This window comes from Oncorhynchus tshawytscha, linkage group LG31, assembly GCF_018296145.1.
Source record: "Oncorhynchus tshawytscha isolate Ot180627B linkage group LG31, Otsh_v2.0, whole genome shotgun sequence".
NCBI lineage: Eukaryota > Metazoa > Chordata > Actinopteri > Salmoniformes > Salmonidae > Oncorhynchus > Oncorhynchus tshawytscha.
In genome coordinates this window covers 18,257,923-18,281,522 of record NC_056459.1, presented here as the reverse complement: position 1 = coordinate 18,281,522, position 23,600 = coordinate 18,257,923, and the positions used below count along the sequence as shown (strand labels likewise).

At 38.7% G+C, this 23,600-nt stretch overlaps 2 protein-coding genes across 3 annotated transcripts in view; both read right to left on the bottom strand.

Annotated features, from left to right (window-relative positions):
* LOC112229572 (unconventional myosin-Ig-like) overlaps positions 1-17,960 on the bottom strand; it is a 65,351-nt gene extending 47,391 nt beyond the window's left edge. The window contains exons 1-12 of one of the 2 annotated variants that reach the window (XM_042309986.1): positions 17,628-17,960; positions 15,211-15,419; positions 13,731-13,824; positions 13,211-13,376; positions 12,461-12,514; positions 12,083-12,178; positions 4,303-4,419; positions 3,723-3,929; positions 3,148-3,293; positions 2,770-2,884; positions 2,368-2,538; positions 1,456-1,526 (exon numbers count right to left, since the gene is read on the bottom strand). In XM_042309986.1, coding sequence (XP_042165920.1) covers positions 1,456-1,526; positions 2,368-2,538; positions 2,770-2,884; positions 3,148-3,293; positions 3,723-3,929; positions 4,303-4,419; positions 12,083-12,178; positions 12,461-12,514; positions 13,211-13,376; positions 13,731-13,824; positions 15,211-15,419; positions 17,628-17,938 — 1,757 coding nt within the window. In that variant the 5' untranslated portion in view covers positions 17,939-17,960. The remainder of the gene's footprint in view (positions 1-1,455; positions 1,527-2,367; positions 2,539-2,769; positions 2,885-3,147; positions 3,294-3,722; positions 3,930-4,302; positions 4,420-12,082; positions 12,179-12,460; positions 12,515-13,210; positions 13,377-13,730; positions 13,825-15,210; positions 15,420-17,627) is intronic. The other variant, XM_024395493.2, reaches the window with a different exon arrangement.
* Positions 17,961-20,051: 2,091 nt separating this feature from the next.
* On the bottom strand, positions 20,052-22,439 carry LOC112229573. The gene is made up of 3 exons (XM_024395494.2): positions 22,262-22,439; positions 21,956-22,044; positions 20,052-21,853 (listed from the first exon to the last, which is right to left on the bottom strand). The coding sequence occupies exons 1-3, from the start codon at positions 22,437-22,439 to the stop codon at positions 20,477-20,479; spliced, it is 1,644 nt and encodes a 547-aa protein (XP_024251262.1). The 3' UTR covers positions 20,052-20,476.
* Positions 22,440-23,600: the final 1,161 nt, after the last annotated feature.

Here is a 23,600-nt window from a genome sequence, read left to right as displayed (position 1 = left end):
CCCCAGCCAATGAAATACGCTGGTACTAGATAAACCCACAGTGTTAACCTATGAAAGACCCTGGTACTGGATAACAGTCTGGTCTACTCCCTCACTGTTCTCTCCTACCTCCCTCCCTCCCTCATCCCTCCCTCCTTCCTCTCTCTCTCTCTCCCTCGTCCCTCCCTTCCTCTCTCCCTCCCTCAACAAGACGATGTCCTTCTATTTCAAATGTTTTACTGTAGGTCCCACAATACTAGTGCCAACAGTGCTAGCCAAGTCGCTAATGGCTTGGCGCTGGTATTGGCTTGACTCCATTTAGCTACACTGCCATTGACTTTTCATCCAATCAACATTAATCTTATAGGTCCTATGACCTATGACCTTTCCTGTATTACATCATCATGATATTTCACCTGTTGAACCACCATAGTTTCCTGTCATGGTTGTGGTTTAAGTGCAGGCTGAGTCAGCCGTAACCCACCTGTTGTGTTCGTTTCATGTTAATTCATTCTGTGTTCCCGGTTCAAAATGAACGCCCCATTATAGCTGATTATAAATCCATAATAATACATATATTATCACCTAATGTTGTGTTAGATATTTTTATCAACTTAAGTTCTTGCTATTTATTGACCTGAGCATAATGTATGTATTATTTTGTCTATAACAAATACTCAGATGAACATATTGTGCTATTTATCACACACTACTTTCTCCTCTAATGCATCTTCCCTGTCAGTTTCCTGGCCTCTCTCCTCCTCACCAGTGTCATGATCAAAGAAATGATCAAGAGCCTCACATACAGTACATCGTTTGGTCATTGTGCTCCCACAGAACGAATTGTGAGCAAGGCCTTAAAAAAGCTGTATATACCAGAGCTGCGAGAAAAGTTCTATATATTATTGAAACAATGTTGAGATTGTTTGTGAGAATGCAAACAGGTGTGGTTCCCATGGGGGAAAGATTCCATTGGGGAAAGGTTCCCGTGGGGGTTGCCATGGAAGCCAAGAAGGGGAGAGAGGGGTGTGTGTGTGTGTGTGTGTGTGTGTGTGTGTGTGTGTGTGTGTGTGTGTGTGTGTGTGTGTGTGTGTGTGTGTGTGTGTGTGTGTGTGTGTGTGTGCTCAAACACACATGCATGTGGAGAGGAAGTGTGTTCATCTGATGAATGGGCATGTGCCGGAACTCAATTTTATACACTAATAGTAGTCTCAACCCATTCATTTCTAATGACCGGTCATGTTTCACTGGGAACACTACATGTGTACAAAAGTTAAATAAAACACCCCAAATGTAATGAAAATCATCAAAATGTATTTTGTGTGTTCAGATGCCCTGTGTGGACAAAGTCATGGAACCTTAAGGCAAGCCGATTAAATTAACTTCATTTTTCAGAGAGAACACAGCAGGATGGCCAAAAGGGATGAAGGAGAATAGAGTATGTGACATTACAGCCAATACAAGTATGTGACTCACGTGACGTCCCCAGCATAGTGGCGGATACGGAAGTCTCTGTGGAACTCCATGGTCTTGTCTGATGGGGTGAGCTACAATGGAGATATTATCCCCATCATCATCACTATCACCTTCATCATCACTATCATCCCCATCATTGTCATTGTGACCATCATCATCACCGTCATCACCATTGTGACCATCATCATCACCATTATCATCATCATCAACCTCCTCATCACCATCGTCAACATCATCCTTATCATCATCATCATCACAGTTACCCTCTGTAATATAGGCTGGCCAAGGGGGATACAATTATCTCTTACACCTCTCGTATGTCTCTCACATAGATCTCTTCAAGAGATCAAGACATCTTACAGTAGTTGGAAGTGGAGCATTTAGACCCACTACCATTGGATGCTACTGTCTGTCTCGATGGTCTCAATGGAATGTAGCTGCCTTCTGAAGTATAACGAAACCACAACAGAGTGCAAATAGTGGGATGGATACCCCTGCTCTCTATTGACCATCCAGTGTAACTGCACTAACAATATCACACCAGTGGGGTGTTAAAGCCATTCTTAAACCGTCAATGGGGTCCTGATGGGAGTGTTGCAGTATAATGAAGACAGTAATGGAGAGAATACATATTCAGTGAGGTAGAGGAAGGATTGGGGTACCCCAGCATAATTCACATTGTGGGTTTTTAGTGTAAGTTGCAGAAGGAATTACTATTTTATGGTTATAGGGACATGGTTATAGGAGCTGTAGAGAGGAAATGTTGAGGTATTTGTGTTCGAAGTATGGCCTGGGAGAATAAAATAGACTAGATTAGAAGAGAATAACATAGAATAGATTAGAATAGAAGAGAATAACATAGAATAGAATATAGTTTATTCTATTGAAGGCAGCGTTGCTCATCTGACCCACCTTGCGGGAGGTGTAGTGAGGGTGTTGTCTCAGCTTAGCATCCATGCTCTCCAGGCAGATGGTGTCTGTCACCTTGCCCACAGTGAGACAGGCCTCGTCCAACACAGAGATGATGCCCTTATGGGGCTGTTCCACCAGGTCCACGATGATCTGGTTGTTAAAGTAGTCAATCTGGAAACATACAGGGGGAGAGGAACTGTTAGATGTAGGCTTCTGAATACTGCCTGTGTTGCTTATGGGAGTGTGTTTGTGGAGAGAGAGAGAAACAAGAGAGAGAGAGAGAAAGAAAAAAAGAAAGAAAGAAAGAAAGAAGGAAAAAAAGAAAGAAAGTGTGTTTCTGCGTGCATGCACATCTGTATGGGCATGTGTTTGTGTTAGTCCGCGTGCACGTGTGTATCTCACATGCTGCCAGGTGATACCCTCTCTCTGGTACTCGTCTTGTTCCTGACGAAGGATCAGCTCGATGAAGAGCTGCTGCAGCTTCTCATTACAGTAGTTAATACAGAACTGTTCAAAGCTGCCCGACGACAACACAGAAACACAGGTTTCAACATGGAACAACAGATCATGTAGTCACCATGACTACCATACATTTTGAATAAATACAATCTTCAGAGAGGTTTCAAAAAGTTTGAAATTATAGATATTGTGAGAAATATTTATATCAAGGTATATCCATCTGGTCAAATACAAGGTTGATCCACCATCCTGATAACTCAAAAGATTGTAAATACATGTACAGGGAGGAGAAGGTAGATAGATACTATTGGAGAGTCTAACCTGTTGTTGTCGAAGATTTCAAAGCCGTAAATATCCAGCACTCCGATGACTGTGTTTTTCCCATGGAGCACTGGGTTGTAGTCTTTCACCTCAATAACAGCATTGATACGAGCCACAATCCAACAAAACAATCTCTCATAGAGAGCCTAAAGAACCAACATAGAGCAGGAGAGAGAAAAAAAGAGAGAGAGAGAGAGAAAGAGAGATTGAGAGAGAGCGAAAGAGAGAGAGAGAGAGAGAGAGAGAGAGAGAAAGAGTGAGAGAGAGAGAGAGAGAGAGAGTGAGAGAGGGAGAGAGAGAGAAAAAAAAAAGACAGAGAAAGAGTGAGAGATAGAGATAGAAAGAAAGAGAGAGAATGAGTGAGAGAGAGAAAGAGTGAGAGAGAGACAGAAAGAGAGAGAACAAAAGAGAGAGAGCGAGAGAGAGAGAGAGAGAGAGAGAGAGAGAGAGAGAGAGAGAGAGAGAGAGAGAAGGAAAGACAGAGATTATGCTGTACACAATAATGAGTCAACATTGATGGGAATTGTCATTTATGAAGACAAGTCTTGCTGTGCTAATAGTGACCAGCCCAGTACCTTGGCAAAAGCGTCCCGGCCAAAGCAGGCCTCCTTTTCAGTGTGTCCCTTCTCTATGACCTCTCCGCCCCCGGTGGCAACAGTGCGGTACAGCAGGCTCTTAGTCACGTTGTCTGGCTCTGTGGTGGTCAGCCCAGCGATGTGACTCACAGCCTCCGAACCCACCACCTGGACACTCTCACTGTCTGTCTCAAACTGCAGGTTGCCCTGGGGAGTGGCAGAAACACAGTTCATGATCCTGGTATTATAAAACTGGATTTGGTATAAATCATAGATCACAGGGTTGAACTTTATCTCGCAAGTAAATTGCAAAATATGTACTAAGAAGTAATATGGTTTCCAACCAGGATATTAAATGTTCCTTTATCTGTGTATCAACTGACATGTATGTGTAACTGATAGATGCGCACACACACACACACACACACACACACACACACACACACACACACACACATCGGCACCAATAATGTAAGTAACCAACATGCTAAGGTGTTATAGTTGCGTTAGACCATTCAGGTATCATTTGGTATGTATGGCCAATAGAAATGTGACCAAGAATATACTGAATACAACCAACCAGGATGAGGATGGTCCCCAGGATCCTGTAGATGGAGTCGATCTCCTCCTCTGAGAAGCCAATCACCTGCAAGGCACTCAGCACAGCCCTGTGATTGGACCGGTCATTGTTGGATGTCTACAGAGAAAGAGAGAGGTAAATTACAGACTACAGAACAGTATTTGCTTCTCTTTACTTAACTTTACATTAGGTTCCCTTACTTTATGTTACTGTACCCTAGGTTATTTAACGTTATTCTACTTTAACCTACTAACCCTAACCCTAATGTTATTCTACTTTACCCTACTAACCCTAACCCTAATGTTATTCTACTTTATGTTACTGTACCCTAGGTTATTTAACGTTATTCTACTTTACCCTACTAACCCTAACCCTAATGTTAATCTACTTTACCCTACTAACCCTAACCCTAATGTTATTCTACTTTATGTTACTGTACCCTAGGTTATTTAACGTTATTCTACTTTACCCTACTAACCCTAACCCTAACCCTAATGTTATTCTACTTTATATTACTGTACCCTAGGTTATTTTACGTCAATCTACTTTACCCTACTAACCCTAACCCTAATGTTATTCTACTTTATATTACTGTACCCTAGGTTATTTAACGTTATTCTACTTTACCCTACTAACCCTAACCCTAATGTTAATCTACTTTACCCTACTAACCCTAACCCTAATGTTATTCTACTTTATGTTACTGTACCCTAGGTTATTTAACGTTATTCTACTTTACCCTACTAACCCTAACCCTAACCCTAATGTTATTCTACTTTATATTACTGTACCCTAGGTTATTTTACGTCAATCTACTTTACCCTACTAACCCTAAACCTAATGTTATTCTAATTTATGTTACTTTACCCTAACCCTAATGTTATTCTACTTTACGTTACTGTACCCTAGGTTATTTAACGTCAATCTACTTTACCCCACTAACCCTAACCCTAATGTTATTCTACTTTAAGTTACTTTACCCTAGGTTATTTAACATTATTCTACTTTACGTTACTTTACCCTCACCCTAATGTTATTCTACTTTACGTTACTCTACCCTAGGTTATTTAACGTCAATCTACTTTACCCTACTAACCCTAACCCTAACCCTAATGTTATTCTACTTTACGTTACTTTACCCTAACCCTAATGTTATTCTACTTTACGTTACTTTACCCTAACCCTAATGTTATTCTACTTTACCCTACTAACCCTAACCCTAATGTTATTCTACTTTACGTTACTCTACCCTAGGTTATTTAACGACAATCTACTTTACCCTACTAACACTAACCCTAACCCTAATGTTATTCTACTTTACGTTACTTTACCCTAACCCTAATGTTATTCTACTTTACCCTACTAACCCTAACCCTAGCCCTAATGTTATTCTACTTTACGTTACTTTACCCTAACCCTAATGATATTCTACTTTACCCTACTAACCCTAACCCTAATGTTATTCTACTTTACGTTACTCTACCCTAGGTTATTTAACGTTATTCTACTTTACTTTACGTTACTTTACTTATCCCTAGGTTATTTAATGTTATTATTCTTTACTTTACGTTACTTTACTTTACCCTAGGTTATTTAACATTACTCTACTTTACTTTACGTTACTTTACTCCACCCTAGGTTATTTAATGTTACTCTACTTTACTTTACATTACTTTACCCTAGGTTATTTAATGTTATTCTACTTTACTTTACTTTACCCTAGGCTATTTAATGTTATTCTACTTTAATTTACATTACTTTACTTTACCCTAGGCTATTTAACTTTATTCTACTTTACTCTATGTTACTTTACCCTAGGTTATTTAATGTTATTCTACTTTACGTTACTTTACTTTACCCTGGGCTATTTAATGTTATTCTACTTTACTTTACTTTACCCTAAGTTATTTAACGTTAATCTACTTTACTTTACATTACTTTACTTCTCCCTAGGTTATTTAACTTTATTCTACCTTACTTTATGTTACTTTACCCTGGCTTATTTATTGTTATTCTACTTTACATTACTTTACTTTACCCTAGGCTATTTAATGTTATACTACTTTACTTTATCTTACGTTACTTTACCCTAGGTTATTTAATGTTATTCTACTTTACTTTACTTTACCCTAAGTTATTTAACGTTATTCTACTTTACTTTACTTTACCCTAGGTTATTTAACGTTATTCTACTTTACTTTATGTTACTTTACTTTACCCTAGGCTATTTAATGTTATTCTACCTTACGTAACCTTACTTTAACCTAGGCTATTTAATGTTTATCTACTTTAAGTTACTTTACTTTACCCTAGGCTATTTAATGTTATTCTACTTTACTTTACGTTACTTTACTTTACCCTAAGCTATTTAACGTTACACTACTTTACATTACTTTACTGTACCTTAGGTTATTTAATGTTATACTACTTTACTTTACGTTACTTTACTTTATCCTAGACTATTTAATGTTTTACTACTTTACTTTACTTTACCCTAGGTTATTTAACGTTACACTAATTTACTTTACGTGACTTTACTTTACCCTAGGCTATTTAATGTTTTACTACTTTACTTGAGGCAATTTTATGTTATTCTACTTTACTTTACGTTACTCAATCCTAGGTTATTTAACATAATTCTACTTTACTTTACGTTACTTTGCCCTAGGTTATTTCATGTTATTCTACTTTACTTTGCGTTACTTGACCCTAGGTTATTTAATGTTATTCTGCTTTACTTTACCCTAGGCTATTTAATGTTATTCTACTTTACTTCAAGTTACTTTACCCTTGGCTATTTAACTTTATTCTACTTTACTTTACATTACTTTACATTACCCTAGGTTATTTCATGTTATTCTACTTTACTTTACGTTACTTTACTTTACCCTAGGCTATTTAACGTTATTCTACTTTACGTTACTCTACCCTAGCTTATTTAACGTTATTCTACTTTACGTTACTCTACCCTAGGTTATTTAACGTTATTCTACTTTACGTTACTCTACCCTAGGTTATTTAGCGTTATCCTACTTTACGTTACTTTACCCTAGCTTATTTAACGTTATTCTACTTTACATTACTCTACCCTAGGTTATTTAACGTTATTCTACTTTACGTTACTTTACTTTACCCTAGGTTATTTAACATTATCCTACTTTTACTTTACGTTACTTCTCCCTAGGTTATTTAACGATATTCTACTTTACTTTACGCTACTTTACTTCTCCCTAGGTTATTTAACATTATACGTTACTTTGCCCTAGGTTATTTAACGTTATTCTACTTTACTTTACGTTACTTTACTTCTCCCTAGGTTATTTAACATTATACTACTTTACTTTACGTTACTTTGCCATAGGTTATTTAATGATATTCTACTTTACTTTACCCAAGGCTATTTAATGTTATGCTACTTTACTTTACCCTAGGTTATTTAATGTTAATCTACTTTACTTTACCCTAGGTTATTTAACGTTATTCTACTTTACTTTACGTTACTGTACCCTAGGCTATTTCATGATATTCTACTTTACTTTACGTTACTTTACTTTACCCTAGGATATTTAACTTTATTCTACTTTACTTTAGTTTACGTTACTTTACTTTACCCTAGGTTATTTAATGTTATTCTACTTTAAGTTACTTTACTTTACCCTAGGCTATTTAATGTTATTCTACTTTACTTTACGTTACTTTACTTTACCCTAAGCTATTTAACGTTACACTACTTTACATTACTTTACTGTACCTTAGGTTATTTAATGTTATACTACTTTACTTTACGTTACTTTACTTTATCCTAGACTATTTAATGTTTTACTACTTTACTTTACTTTACCCTAGGTTATTTAATGTTATACTACTTTACTTTACTTTACCCTAGGTTATTTAACGTTACACTACTTTACTTTACGTGACTTTACTTTACCCTAGGCTATTTAATGTTTTACTACTTTACTTGAGGCAATTTTATGTTATTCTACTTTACTTTACGTTACTCAATCCTAGGTTATTTAACATAATTCTACTTTACTTTACGTTACTTTGCCCTAGGTTATTTCATGTTATTCTACTTTACTTTGCGTTACTTGACCCTAGGTTATTTAATGTTATTCTGCTTTACTTTACCCTAGGCTATTTAATGTTATTCTACTTTACTTCAAGTTACTTTACCCTTGGCTATTTAACTTTATTCTACTTTACTTTACATTACTTTACATTACCCTAGGTTATTTCATGTTATTCTACTTTACTTTACGTTACTTTACTTTACCCTAGGCTATTTAACGTTATTCTACTTTACGTTACTCTACCCTAGCTTATTTAACGTTATTCTACTTTACGTTACTCTACCCTAGGTTATTTAACGTTATTCTACTTTACGTTACTCTACCCTAGGTTATTTAGCGTTATCCTACTTTACGTTACTTTACCCTAGCTTATTTAACGTTATTCTACTTTACATTACTCTACCCTAGGTTATTTAACGTTATTCTACTTTACGTTACTTTACTTTACCCTAGGTTATTTAACATTATCCTACTTTACTTTACGTTACTTCTCCCTAGGTTATTTAACGATATTCTACTTTACTTTACGCTACTTTACTTCTCCCTAGGTTATTTAACATTATACGTTACTTTGCCCTAGGTTATTTAACGTTATTCTACTTTACTTTACGTTACTTTACTTCTCCCTAGGTTATTTAACATTATACTACTTTACTTTACGTTACTTTGCCATAGGTTATTTAATGATATTCTACTTTACTTTACCCAAGGCTATTTAATGTTATGCTACTTTACTTTACCCTAGGTTATTTAATGTTAATCTACTTTACTTTACCCTAGGTTATTTAACGTTATTCTACTTTACTTTACGTTACTGTACCCTAGGCTATTTCATGATATTCTACTTTACTTTACGTTACTTTACTTTACCCTAGGATATTTAACTTTATTCTACTTTACTTTAGTTTACGTTACTTTACTTTACCCTAGGTTATTTAATGTTATTCTACTTTACTTTACCCTAGGTTATTTAATGTGAATCTACTTTACTTTACCCTAGGTTATTTAATGTTATGCTACTTGACTTTACCCTAGGTTATTTAACGTTATTCTACTTTACTTTACATTACTTTTCTTTACCCTAGGCTATTTAATGTTATTCTACTTTACTTTGCGTTACTTTACTTTATCCTAGATTATTTAACTTTATTCTACTTTACTTTACGTTACTTTACTTTACCCTAGGTTATTTGACTTTATTCTACTTTACTTTACGTTACTTTACTTTACCCTAGGTTATTTAATGTTATTCTACTTTACTTTACTTTACTTTACCCTAGGCTATTTAATGTTATTCTACTTTACGTTACTTTACCCTAGGTTTTTTAACGTTATTCTACTTTACTTTACGTTATTTTACTTTACCCTAGGCTATTTAATGTTATTCTACTTTACGTTACTTTACCCTAGGTTTTTTAACGTTATTCTACTTTACTTTAAGTTATTTTACTTTACCCTAGGCTATTTAATGTTATTCTACTTTACGTTACATTACCCTAGGTTATTTAACGTTACACTACTTTACTTTACTTTACCCTAGGCTATTTAATGTTTTACTACTTTACTTTACTTTACTTGAGGCAATTTTATGTTATTCTACTTTACTTTACGTTACTCAGTCTAGGTTATTTAACGTTATTCTACTTTACTTTACGTTACTTTACGCCTCCCTAGGTAACTTAACCTAATTCTACTTTACTTTACATTACTTTCCCCTAGGTTATTTCATGTTATTCTACTTTACTTTGCGTTACTTGACCCTAGGTTATTTAATGTTATTCTGCTTTACTTTACCCTAGGCTATTTAATGTTATTCTACTTTACTTTAAATTACTTTACGTTACCCTAGGTTATTTCATGTTATTCTACTTTACTTTACGTTACTTTACTTTACCCTAGGCTATTTAATGTTATTCTACTTTACTTTACTTTACTTTACCCTAGGTTATTTAATGTTAATCTACTTTACTTTACCCTAGGTTATTTAATGTTATTCTACTTTACTTTACCCTAGGTTATTTAACGTTATTCTACTTTACTTTATGTTACTTTACTTTACCCTAGGCTATTTAATGTTATTCTACTTTACTTTACGTTACTTTACTTTACCCTAGGCTATTTAATGTTATTCTACTTTACTTTACCCTAAGTTATTTAACGTTATTCTACTTTACTTTACGTTACTTTACAGTACCCTAGGTTTTTTAACGTTACTCTACTTTAATTTACGTTACTCTACCCTAGGTTATTTAACGTTATTCTACTTTACTTTACCCTAGCTTATTTAACGTTATTCTACTTTACTTTACCCTAGCTTATTTAATGTTATTCTACTTTACTTTACTTTACCCTATGTTATTTAAAGTTATTCTACTTTACTTTAGGTTACTTTACCCTAGGTTATTTAATGTTATTCTACTTTACTTTACTTTACTTTACCCTAGGCTATTTAATGTTATTCTACTTTACTTTATGTTACTTTACATTACCCTAGGCTATTTAATGTTATTCTACTTTACATTACTTTACCCTAGGTTATTTAACCTTATTCTACTTTACTTTACGTTACTTTACCCTAGGCTATTTAATGTTATTCTACTTTACGTTACTTTACTTGAGGCAATTTTATGTTATTCTACTTTACTTTACGTTACTCAGCCTAGGTTATTTAACGTTATTCTACTTTACTTTACGTTACTTTACGTCTCCCTAGGTTACTTAACATAATTCTACTTTACTTTACGTTACTTTGCCCTAGGTTATTTCATGTTATTCTACTTTACTTTGCGTTACTTGACCCTAGGTTATTTAATGTTATTCTGCTTTACTTCACCCTAGGCTATTTAATGTTATTCTACTTTACTTTAAATTACTTTACATTACCCTAGGTTATTTCATGTTATTCTACTTTACTTTACGTTACTTTACTTTACCCTAGGCTATTTAATGTTATTCTACTTTACCTTACTTTACCCTAAGTTATTTAATGTTATTCTACTTTACTTTACGTTACTTTACAGTACCCTAGGTTTTTTAACATTACTCTACTTTACTTTACGTTACTCTACCCTAGGTTATTTAACGTTATTCTACTTTACTTTACCCTAGCTTATTTAACGTTATTCTACTTTACTTTACCCTAGCTTATTTAATGTTATTCTACTTTACTTTACTTTACCCTAGGTTATTTAAAGTTATTCTACTTTACTTTAGGTTACTTTACCCTAGGTTATTTAATGTTATTCTACTTTACTTTATGTTACTTTACTTTACCCTAGGCTATTTAATGTTATTCTACTTTACTTTATGTTACTTTACATTACCCTAGGCTATTTAATGTTATTCTACTTTACGTTACTTTACCCTAGGTTATTTAACCTTATTCTACTTTACTTTACGTTACTTTACCCTAGGCTATTTAATGTTATTCTACTTTACGTTACTTTACCCTAGGTTTTTCAATGTTATTCTACTTTACTTTACGTTACTTTACTTTACCCTGGGCTATTTAATGTTATTCTTCTTTACGCTACCTTACCCTAGGTTACGTAACGTTATGCTACTTTACTTTACGTTGCTTTCCTTTCTTAGAGAAAGGTGGAAACACTGTATTCACAAATTAGTGTTGAGTGTCTATGCGTTTTGTCCAGCAACCAATGTCATGGTAAGGTTGTGGAACTACTGTAGAAGAGTGAAGGAGAACTCACAGTGGAGGCAGCTCCTTCTCTGGTGTACACATAGTTGACAGGGTCATTCTGGAGGTGAAGTGACCCCAGCATTTCCTCTGAACCTCCACGCAGTATCTGTGGAAATACACACACACACACAGTACAGTACAGAAGTTGAATTGGGAAAATGTGGAAACATTCATTACAAATGATGGATCTGTAATAGAACAAATGAAAATAGCCTTTTCCACGTGTTCCTGATCCAGCCAAACATGTCCTGATCCAAACAGCATTAAGCCATTATTAATCATACTTATGACTTTATTTTAACAATATATGCCATTTAGCAGACGCTTTTATCCAAAGTGTCTTACAGTCATGCGTGCATACGTTTGACCAGTAAAGATCAATATTTACCTGATAGAAGGAGTGGAAGTTCCTCTCTCCTCCCTGCTGCTGAACAACCCTTGACTTTGCATGTGAGAACAGAGAAAAGTCCATGAATACACACACATACACACACAAACACATACACACAGGCAGCAAGTTTAACCAACCACAGAACTCCCAATACAAGACGGGAGAACAGGGTTCAGACAGTTCACTGATCCACAGTTGGTAAGGTTGCATCTGTGCAGTGAGAATGGATGACACCGTCGTTCACACAGCCCCACTGTGTCAGATGGTGTGATAGGCTGGCTCATAGAAAGGATTAAAAACAGCAACCTATCTCATCATGCCCCCAGGCGAGCCCTTCATTATCATTCAACAGAACCAGAACAGAACAGGGTGTAATTCACAGGCATTTCTATTCACGGACTCACTCTCTCACCTCTCTCTGCTTCACCACCTTTATCAAACATATATGTTCCACCACGAAATGAAGACCAGAAAGTGGATCACTTTTCAAAAGAAGACTATGGACACAGACACATATTAAGTATATTCCCTCACTATTATATATTCCTTCACTAAAAGGCATGTTCAATCTCCGTTTGTAGTCCAGGACAAGGCTTAATCTGTGTCTGGGAAACTTGGCCTATAAATACGACTTCTGTTCAAACCATCCAATCAAATCTCCCCGCCTATCTGTTAAGTCCTTCCCCTCACTTCAAGTGCCAATCACTGCATGTCTCTCTCTATCCTATCTAATCATATTGCTCTTACCTTCTCCAGCAGGTAGTTGTTAATATGGCCGCCGGTGGGGTCCCCGTTGAAGTTGAAGTTGATGTCCATGTACTTGCCGAAGCGGCTGGAGTTGTCGTTGCGGTTGGTCTTGGCGTTACCGAAGGCCTCCAGCACACAGTTTGACTTCAGCAGAACGTTCTTCACACTGTGTAAGAGAGGAGAGGGTGGTCATCATTGATAGTATCAGGTGACAATGTGGCCCAAAGAGTGAGAGGAGAGGAAGAGAAAAAGAGAGAGGTGAATTGGAAGTCCTTTCCACCCTTCAATTGTGAATTTGTGTCTATGACATTGAGACTGACACAATATAACCTTGTCTCTGGGCTATTGTACTTCTGAGGTTAGGGAGGAAGCCTGATGCATAAGACTAAATGCAATATACTGAAGTTCCTTTCAGAAACAAAACTTGTAACCCAGTCTAAGATGTAGTTATTTAACTGGGAGAGGAGAGCCTCCTGTCCCCCAACACCTTGCTGACCCCTGACATTTGACACTGACTCACCTCTCGACCTCTGCTCTCTGGCTGGGGTTGGTAATAGCTGCGATGTACTGCATGATGTACTTGCTAGCCTCTGTCTTTCCTGCTCCACTCTCACCTGGGACACACAGACCATTAATAACAAAGAAGAAACTCACATATAGCAGTATATGTACATTACTTGTGTATTTTACCACAGATACTGGATATATTAGTAGACATACAGTATATTTGTACTTCTATGATGTGAGATCATACATGGTAAACTGAAGTGTATTTATGGCATGAATTTTCTTAAAGTAGTTATTGACTGTCAGTCACCAATCACCATGTTTCTATTCCTCTTTCTATGACCGTAAAGTAGCCTGCTACTCACTGCAGAGGAGGAAACAGGACATTATGAGCTAGTGCAACTAAGAAAAGACCATTGCAGCAACAGTGAAGACCAATAAGCATCCTGGAGGAAGTGAGAAACTGAGAACACTCAGAAACTGTAGACATTGGCCTTTTCTCAATTAGACTAGCTGTGTCCTCTCTCCTCCGTCCTCTCTGGCCTCCTTTTAAAAAATATCAAAAGTAATCGAGGAGTGGTGGCAAGGAGAGGGAAATAAGATGAAAATGTGCTGGTATGAAATGAAACTCCCCTTCTTCAATCGCACGTCATCAGGCAAATTACATTTACAGGGTGGAATCCCCATTTTTTTAAATAAAGTGATAAAAACAAATCTAGCTAGTTGTGCAATACATTTTATAGATAAAGGGATAAGTAGCATATCGTTTTTTAAGCATGTGTGCATTTTTTTCTCCTTCGAGAAAACAACAGCTGATTCAAAGGGGTTGTGGCAGATTTCAAAACTCTTCCGCGAAGGACTCACAAGTGTAGGACTCATAGGATACAGTACACTTGTGCTTCCTCACCAAAAGGAGGCTATCGAGGAGAGGAGGACTGTTTTCCGTTTGCCGAATTGACACACTCCTCGACCACACTACCGCATATCGGTTTCAGGGTCATGGAGGAGAGAGGACGGAGGACAGACTTTTGCTCAAACGAGAAAACCTCATAGACAGACAGAGTGGCATGATGGGGTCTGCAACAGGACAGACTGTGAATAGATTAGGGACCCTGCTCAGTTCTACTTCCCTCAGTAAACTATTGATAAAAGGGTGCTACTGTATACGCCAGGAAGCAATACTGTGGCATGAATGTTCCATCACATGATAGTGCCCTTAGAAATATTACATACATAAATCAACAAAACTGTCCTCAATTTTATATGAAGGCAACAGGACATAGCCAGTTAAAAAAGTATTCATGCACCATGCCTTCTGACCTGCTCAGAAACCAGCAAGGTGTGAGTCAACCAAGCTGAGCAGGACTGTGGTAAACTAGGTAAAAGACGATGGTTGGAGCATGAGATGGAATGAATGAATGAATGAATGAATGAATGAATGAATGAATGAATGAATGAATGAAAAGAGTAGGAGACTGGAGTCTGAGACAGACCTGATATGACGATGCAGGTGTCTTTGGCCCGTCTCTTCATGGCCTTGTACGCAGCGTCGGCCACAGCATACAGGTGGGGTGGGTTCTCGTACAGCTCCCGGCCGCGGTACGCGTCGATGGCCTCTTTACCGTAGATGTCCATCTGTTTGTAGGGATTGACTGACACCACCACTTCACCTATGAAGGTGTAGATACGGGCTTTCTCAAACCTGCCAGACACACAAACAAACACAGAGACAGAGTTGAATTTATTTACTTTTGAAGTATGGTTTTATATTTTTATGTAATGTCTTCATGTAGCATTTGAGTATACTTGAACTGACTTGAAAACTGTCCAAGTATCAATGTCCACAACAGAAACATAATTTTGATATGAAAAAGCCAAATCGTGATAATAACACTGTAACAAGGGGGACCAGAATAATTTGTGTCACAGCAATGCTTATTTATATAGGCTATGTATAGCCTACAAATACCCACACCACATTCAACAGTCAGTATCTAAGTGTCCACCCCATCAACACCAGAGAGAGATGTTTACATAGACATTAGATAACCTATTTTACAGAGAAACACCCTGACATAAAAACGACAACATATTTTTGCACCTAAAGTCAGACCTCTCACCCTCAAGGGAACACGCCCCAAAGGACAGGAAGTGACACAGGTGGGAAGTGAGAACAGGAAGTATGTACAAATTATGGCTCAAGAGGGGTTTCCACTAGAAAACTCAGCCATAAAGTCAGTTTCAACAGCACTATGTTTAAGGTTAGAGTTAGAGTTAGGTTTAATCGGTGGAGTTTAGCCATAATTATGACTTTGTGGCTGTGATAATTAGTGACAACCCACAAGAGGTGTCACTTCCTTCACCTTGTTTAATCTTCCTGGATATTGGTTTGACTTGTTGTGGCATCTATTCTGCTGAAATTACACAGAATTGTCTGTTTCTATGTGTAAAAATACAATATGCATGAAGTCATTAATCACCTCTATTTGCTTCTAAACCAAAAACACTGTAAATGTCACAACCTGTGATAAAAATATGGGCACAAACAGTCATTTACAGTGTATATTAGATGTATACTAAGACCAGGCAGTGACAATGACTGATCCTAATAGTATCTTGATGGGCAATATTAAAGGAAAGCTTTATTTTATAAATTCCTATCTAACATCAAGTGGCCCTGAATGTTTCTCCAGACATTGCCATGGGGCAAGTCTGGTCAGGCAGGGCATGATCAAATGAATGAGAGCTTCAGGGAATAAGAATTTGTTGCATGTATTGCCTAGCTTACCTTCTAGGGCAAAGGCCTGACTAAAACACATGGGCTACACATGTGAAACAGGATCCTATTTCCTATTTATTCCCTATAGTGCACTAATTTTGACCCACTATATAGGAAAGGGAATAGGATGCCATCTCAAATGCACCTGTGGACTATGATGAGAAAAGTGACATGAAACTAGTGTCCATTTGCTAAGAATCTGTGAGCTGTATAAAATAAATAATTGACATGTTTGGCCACTGTAAATTCTTGAGCGATATTCTACTCTAACTCCTAGGCGTCCACTGGATTCTAAAGATGTGGTGCTATGTGGTTTCTCAATACTGTCTCAAGAGAAGGGCATGTCACGACGTTACCAAACTTGAGAGATAAAAGCGAGATGTGCTGTCTGACAAGTGTTGGAATGGAGAGATGCTGAGAAGGGTGAATTTAGCAGCAGATGCAGTCAGTCACACCACACCCAAAATAGAGGAAAAAAAGGTCACCTGATTCACTCAAACTCAACAGAATACGTCACAGAGAAAACCAATCAGAAAGGGTGGGCTTTTACAGGAAAGTAGTTCCCGTTAGTGTGAAGTCAAACAAAACGAGTTTAGACTCAGGTCTTGATCAATGGGTTGATGACGTATTCTTGATTTACAATGCATCTATTTATGTGACCGTTTCTATGGTGATAGCAACTAACTGAACATTGCAAGTTCATATCGCAACCACTGAAGGTGGGCGGGAAAGTCAAACCAGAAATGACTCATCCTTCTCCTTTTCCTGTCTCTCTCTCTCTCTCTCTCACGTTCTCTACAAGTCAACTTCTTCACCGTGGTTCTTGTACAAACAAAGAGTTTATAACACTCCTGTAAGAGAGGCCCTGAAAAGTTGCCATTGTTGTGAGGCTGATGAGTACACACTCTCTGACAACAGAGCTCTCAAATATCAAGCTGTGACATCACAACCCTACAAGCACACAAACAAACAGTTTGAGATAACAGATACATATACAAGATTTGAGGGCCCACAAAGTCATCAGTAGGTGTCCCCATGACAGATTCATCTCCATCCCTGTGTTACCGACAGCTGCTTCCTCCTCCCCTCTACCTCATCTCTACCAGAGGAGACTCTACAATCAGGACTTACCTTAACTTCAGATTCTCCATAAACTGCTCCATGTTCACCTCATCCAGAAGGACAAAATCCGACTTCCCAAACTCCAGACCCTCCAGCTCCGCCATCCTGACGGACAGACAGATAAACAGAGAGGAACGAACGAACGAGGACTGAAGAGACAAGAGAGAGAAGTGAAGGCAGGCAGACAAGTGCTGCTGGGGCCCGGTAGCGTGCTGTGGGTGTGGCGTAAGTCTGTTCTTTTGTGGTGTGGTGGATTCTGGGATGGTGTGCTGCTTAGTCAAGTCACTGAGGGCTGTGGTCGGCATGCTGCAGCACGTCATCCTCTCAGTGGTGTGTGTATGTGAGTTTGTGTGTGTGTGTGTGTGTGTGTGTGTGTGTGTGTGTGTGTGTGTGTGTGTGTGTGTGTGTGTGTGTGTGTGTGTGTGTGTGTGTGTATGTGTGTGTGTGTGTGTGTGTGTGTGTGTGTGTGTGTGTGTGTGTGTACATGCGTGTGTGAGAGAGCTGAAGGCACACACTGGTTGAATCAACATTATTACATTGAACCAACATGGAATAGATCTTTAATTGATGTCTGTGGCTAGTGGGAGAGTGAGTGTGTGTGTGTGTGTGTTGTGTTTGTAGTGTATATATAGTGTACATAACAGGACAGAGAAGAGCTATCATTAAATACATACAGCACTTCTGCATCCTCCTTTTCCTGCCACAGGCCTCCAGACCTCCTTGTTTCCGTGGGAGATAGACCACAGCGAGTGAACCATTGCAGAAGCTCTCTCAGGCTTTCCCTCTCACTGTCTCTTTCTCTCTTTCTGCCATACTTGCATGTGTCTCCATCTTTCGAGCTCTCTCACTCTCTCTTTCCTTCTCTCTGTCTTTCAGCCTCCCTTTGCATGCCTCTTTTTTCTGTTAAGACTTCACATATTTGACAGAAAATAAAAACAGAACAGAGACACATAGGCTCTCTCCACTGCCCAACCATGTACAGTTAATCCTGTAAATCTGCTGTAAATTTGAGAACAACGTTCCCTTATCTCCTGGGAAGGATCAGTGCATTTCCTGCTTCTGACTCCACAGCAGCATTCATCATCCCCCTGGGGTTTGTCATGAGCTAGACATCAGGCTCGTCGTTATCAGACATTAAACCACATCATAATTGAAGGCAAAATATTTCTGTAAAGTTTGCGGGATTGACCGATTCCTGTGGAGACAACCAAGATTTCCACTCTGTTTCAACAGTATAGTATTTCCCAATGCAGGACAGGTAATCTGGCTCCAGACATGAGTCAGAATGTATGAAGAGCAGTCTTCTACCAACCTCTGGAAAAGGATGGTGATACATTGTGTGGGGGTGGCATCAGTGTATGAGAGGACAAAGAGCGGTTCAGTCTTTGTCAATATTGCCAAATAATAAAATGTAGTTAACAAACCAAATCTGTTTTCAGACATTTCAGTCAGTGTACTTCTGTCAGCCTCTGAGTCGCAGCCTTAGTCGTTGGTGGTCATCTAACATCTTACATTTGAACTCAGCTATTTGTTTTTCTACATGTAAACCAACGTTGTTTGGGAAACAGTGTATGATGAGGCAATGGACCTCAACATAAAACCTCATAGCACTCATTGGCTAGGAGTGGTTTTTGCTTCTCTAAAGCTGCGTTTACACAGGCAGCCTCATTCTATTTTTCCACTAACAGTATTTTTTAACAATCAGATTAGCTCTTTTGCCAGTAATTGGGGGGGAAAAAACTGAAGTGTCTTGAGTGTACAAAACATTATGACTTAGACTGACCAGGTGAATCCAGGTGAAGCCTACAGTATGATGATCCCTTATTGACGTCACGTATTAAAACCACTTCAATCAGTGTAGATGAAGGGGGGGACAGGTTAAAGATTTTTAAGCCTTGAGACATTTGAGACATGGTTTGTGTACGTGTGTCAAGAACTGCAACACTCCAGGAGTCAACATGGGCCAGCATCCCTGTGGAACGCTTTCGACACCTTGCAGTCCTTTTGCCCTGTTCTGAGGGCAAAAGGGGGAGTTGCAAGTCAATATAAGGAAGGTGTTCTTAATGTATTTTTCATAATATTAAGAACATGCCCCATTACCTCATAAGTATCATTCCATAGACTACACTACCACTCACCCCCTCCTAACCTGCTTAGCTCTGATCAGCACTTCCTCTGTCAGTGTGCCTTGTGTTCTGTCATGTCGACTGCGTGGGGCCGCCTCACATCCTGTGTAGAGGGGGGTGGCTGCGTCAGTGAGCACTTCCTCTCTCATCTGCTTCTGGCTCCATCATCACACAACATGACACTCTGAGTCCAGAAGTTACACACACAGAATCAGTCTGACAAGAAGCACACAACCAGATACTAAGGCAAAAGCATAGAGGCAGACTGATATAGTAACAGAATTAAGTGGAATGTGGAGTCAATGCCAATTCTAAAGAGAGAATATGTTGATTTTAATCTACGTGAAGAATTTCAATTACCACGTTCCATGACAGTTTCCACAAGTGATTGAATGAGATCATCCCAGAATTGCGTTTTCATTTGCACATTTTATACAAAACCTTTCGAAAGTGATTTAGTCTCAAACACAATGAAAATAACAACAAATATCAGAGCAACAAAAAAGATTTACAAATATAATACATTTGTCATACTCTTTAACCCTCAATAAATATAAATAAAATCAACCACATTTATTAACAATAATAGTTTCAAAACAGACCATAAGAAAGAACATATTAGAATCTGTCATAATCAATTTTATGCCCCACATCATGACATATAAGATATTCAAGAAATAAACAGCTAAAGCCAATTTTATTATAGGTGTCAGAATGTAAACTAGTGACTTGTTATGGCCTTTTCTTTATTTTCCCTAATAGCACATCCTTCCAACCTGCTTTGTTTGTAGGAATTTTGGGAAGTAATGACTTATTTTTCATCACTGGCATCTGAGCTCCAGCAGAGGGCCCTACCACATCATCCACCCTTTCTTGCCTGGAGAAGTCCCTCTGTGTTACTCTCTGCTCCTTTACTTTCTCCTGTGAATCAGAGTGACTTCTTCCCCTGTGACTGGGGGTGGATGTATAGGGTACTGGGCTTCCAGCCCTCTGTACAGTCCTTCCATGCCCAGAGTCACCCTGGTACTTTGAGGGGGAGTAATCTGGTACAGCAGCAGACACAGGGGCAGGGTCCCATGGGATGGGGGCATCCTTCCTTTTGGGCAGACTCGATAGAGAACTGCTTCTCCTGTCCCTTGAGCCCCTGTCCAGTGCCCTCCCTGTTCGCCCGGCTGGTGGAACTTCTAGGGGTTTTCCCAAGAGAATCTGCATCATGTCATAACTGTCCCTGGAAGGCCCTACAAGGCGGAGAATATCTCCGACCTGATTGACGAGGACAGTAGGATAAACACTATTAAACCTCTGAATCAGTTTACTAATTCTAACCTGCCCGTTGTGATCGATTGTTCCCAGTGGGATTTCTTGGGTGCGTAGTGTTGTGTTGAGTGTAGTGAGATAGTCTTGCAGCTTTTCCATAGCAGTCTTTGGGTTCTTCCCCTCGAGGCTAACAGAACTGATATCGGAACATTCACTAGGCTGCACATTCATTTGAATGTTGTTGCTTCCAAGAATTGTATCAATGTCTTTTTTCCTGACGCACTGGGCATATCGGAGCACATCTGCGTCCATTAGGAAGGAGACCACACTGCGAGACCTGCTGGGAGATGGGTTCCTCCTGTGGGTCACATTGGCCGCATACCCTGGTGCCAGAAGACTGGGAGATAGGTTGTCACTCTGGGGGCTGGAGAGGCTACAAGGTGACCCTGAGTCCCGTGAATAGTTGGTCGGGGAAGAAGACTGCAGGACATGTGCAAACTGCTCTCCATTGACTGAAATAGGACTCCTGCTCCCAGCATACATAGGACTCATGTTCCCAGCATGCATTGCAGTGCCATTGGTCTGGTGCATCCTGGTGGAGGCTTTGTAGGTCCCAGAGGCATGGCCACTGAGGCTAGGTGGGGAAGGGTTGTATTGGGGCTGGTTGTCTTGGTGTAGGAGCTGCTGCAGTTGGGCCTTCATTGCTCTGAGCTTCAGAAAGGAGCCCTGGACACGCAGCTGACCATGTTGAAGCTCGTTCACCTTAAAGCCATGGATGTCTAGGAGTCGCCGCACCTCTCTGTCATTGGGGAACATTCTCACATCCAGAGTTGCCTTGACTGGCATGTCCACCTGTGATACACATAAAAATAAAACAAAACAAGATAAACATTAGGATTTAATTACACTTGAACAATATGACATGTAATACAAGGGACGGGGGCTTTTCCCTACCTCAGGCCTGTCAACTATTCTGACTTTGAGACAAAATTGTTGTTGGTCCACCTCCAACACATGGGTCAACCGCGAGACATGGGCAGCCACTGCAAAAGAGAGAGGGTAGGTTTAAAAAATTATCAAGTATTTGTGGTGGTTTTATGTATCAATAAATTCAGGGGGAAAGAGTAGCCTACTCTAACACCTACTAATATTGTGACATATATTCATTGCATCCATTTTTGTCCCTGATCCCCTTCATGTCTAGTTCAGCCACTGAATATATATAAGTTACCCCGCCATCAGTTACAGTAGATCGCCTACCTTCTGGTTCCTCAAATATGACAAAGGCCTGTCCCGGGCTATCAGATGGAAACAGCACTCTCTGCACCTCTCCTCCCCCGTTCCGTGGTCGCAGGAAGTGTATAGTGAGCTTGTCAACCATTCTATCAGAGGCAAGGATATTGGGGACGCCAAGAACCTCCACGACTATACCATCCATTGTGAAGTTCTGTCAACACTGGAGAAAGAGATGAGCAACGTGACCGAAGTTGAAACCACATCATGCAAGTAATGGAGACTATAAAGGCCATGTAGGGTGAAAAACTGAAGGTTACTGAAAGTAAGCATTTTAACAGTACGAAATATTCCATTCAACGCAATATATTCTTACATTAGATTAACTGTTTAAGGATATGTCAGTTAACGAAGAAGTTCTCCCAATCAATGTTATTTGTTTGGCAATGTTGTTTTAATCCCTGTCAGAGTTTCACACTCGTTTTCCACCAGTTTTCCCTCTAAGAAAACACATAGCAAAGATACTGACGCAAGTTTAGCATTTTACAGAACGTCTTGTGTTTTCCTTTTCCTAAAAATGGTGTAATTCGAACCTAAACTTACCTATCTATCTAGTGTAGTCGTTCGTTCAAAACAAAGGTCGTAACTATGCATTTCGAGAAAACCGAAAGTGAAAGGTGCGCATATTTCTCACGATAGCCACTATGGGGCGCTGCTTGACTAAATAAGCTATGCCTTCTACTCACAGGGGTTCTGTAGTGTACTGAACCCCTTGTAATAATACATTGTCAAACAAATTCTCTCATTGTTGGAATCATGTCAATGCAATGTAATGCACTCGAGGCTGTTTAAAATATAAACCGAGACCAATAACTATCGCAATATCTGTTTAAAATGGTATAATGATACAGTATATCCAGCTTTGTTGAAGAGACTGCGGGTAGGCCTATATCAACCATCTGAGGGCAAGGTGTACATTGGTCTACTCAAGGTTCATCTTCTAACATACCTTCAACACATTGAGCGGTGACAAGACAATAAATGGTTTATAACAACTGTATTTGTATTCTCATTTAGTTTTTTTCTTTCTTTATTTCAGTACAAGAACGTAGGGGTTGGTGTCTTGGACCCAAATGTCAATTATGGGGTTATCCAAGAAGCTGAACTTCCCATATTAGCCAACAAGGAAGTTCAATTGAATGGGACAAGATTGGATGAGAGTATCCAAGATCCATGTTTGTTCGGCTGGATTCCATCTTGCTTGAAAAGATCCTGTCGATTCCAAAACAAATCAAAATTGTCAAAGGCTGGTGACCCCTGATTAAATGAGGCATACTAGTGCACTAGTTGGCTAGTTCATATGCAC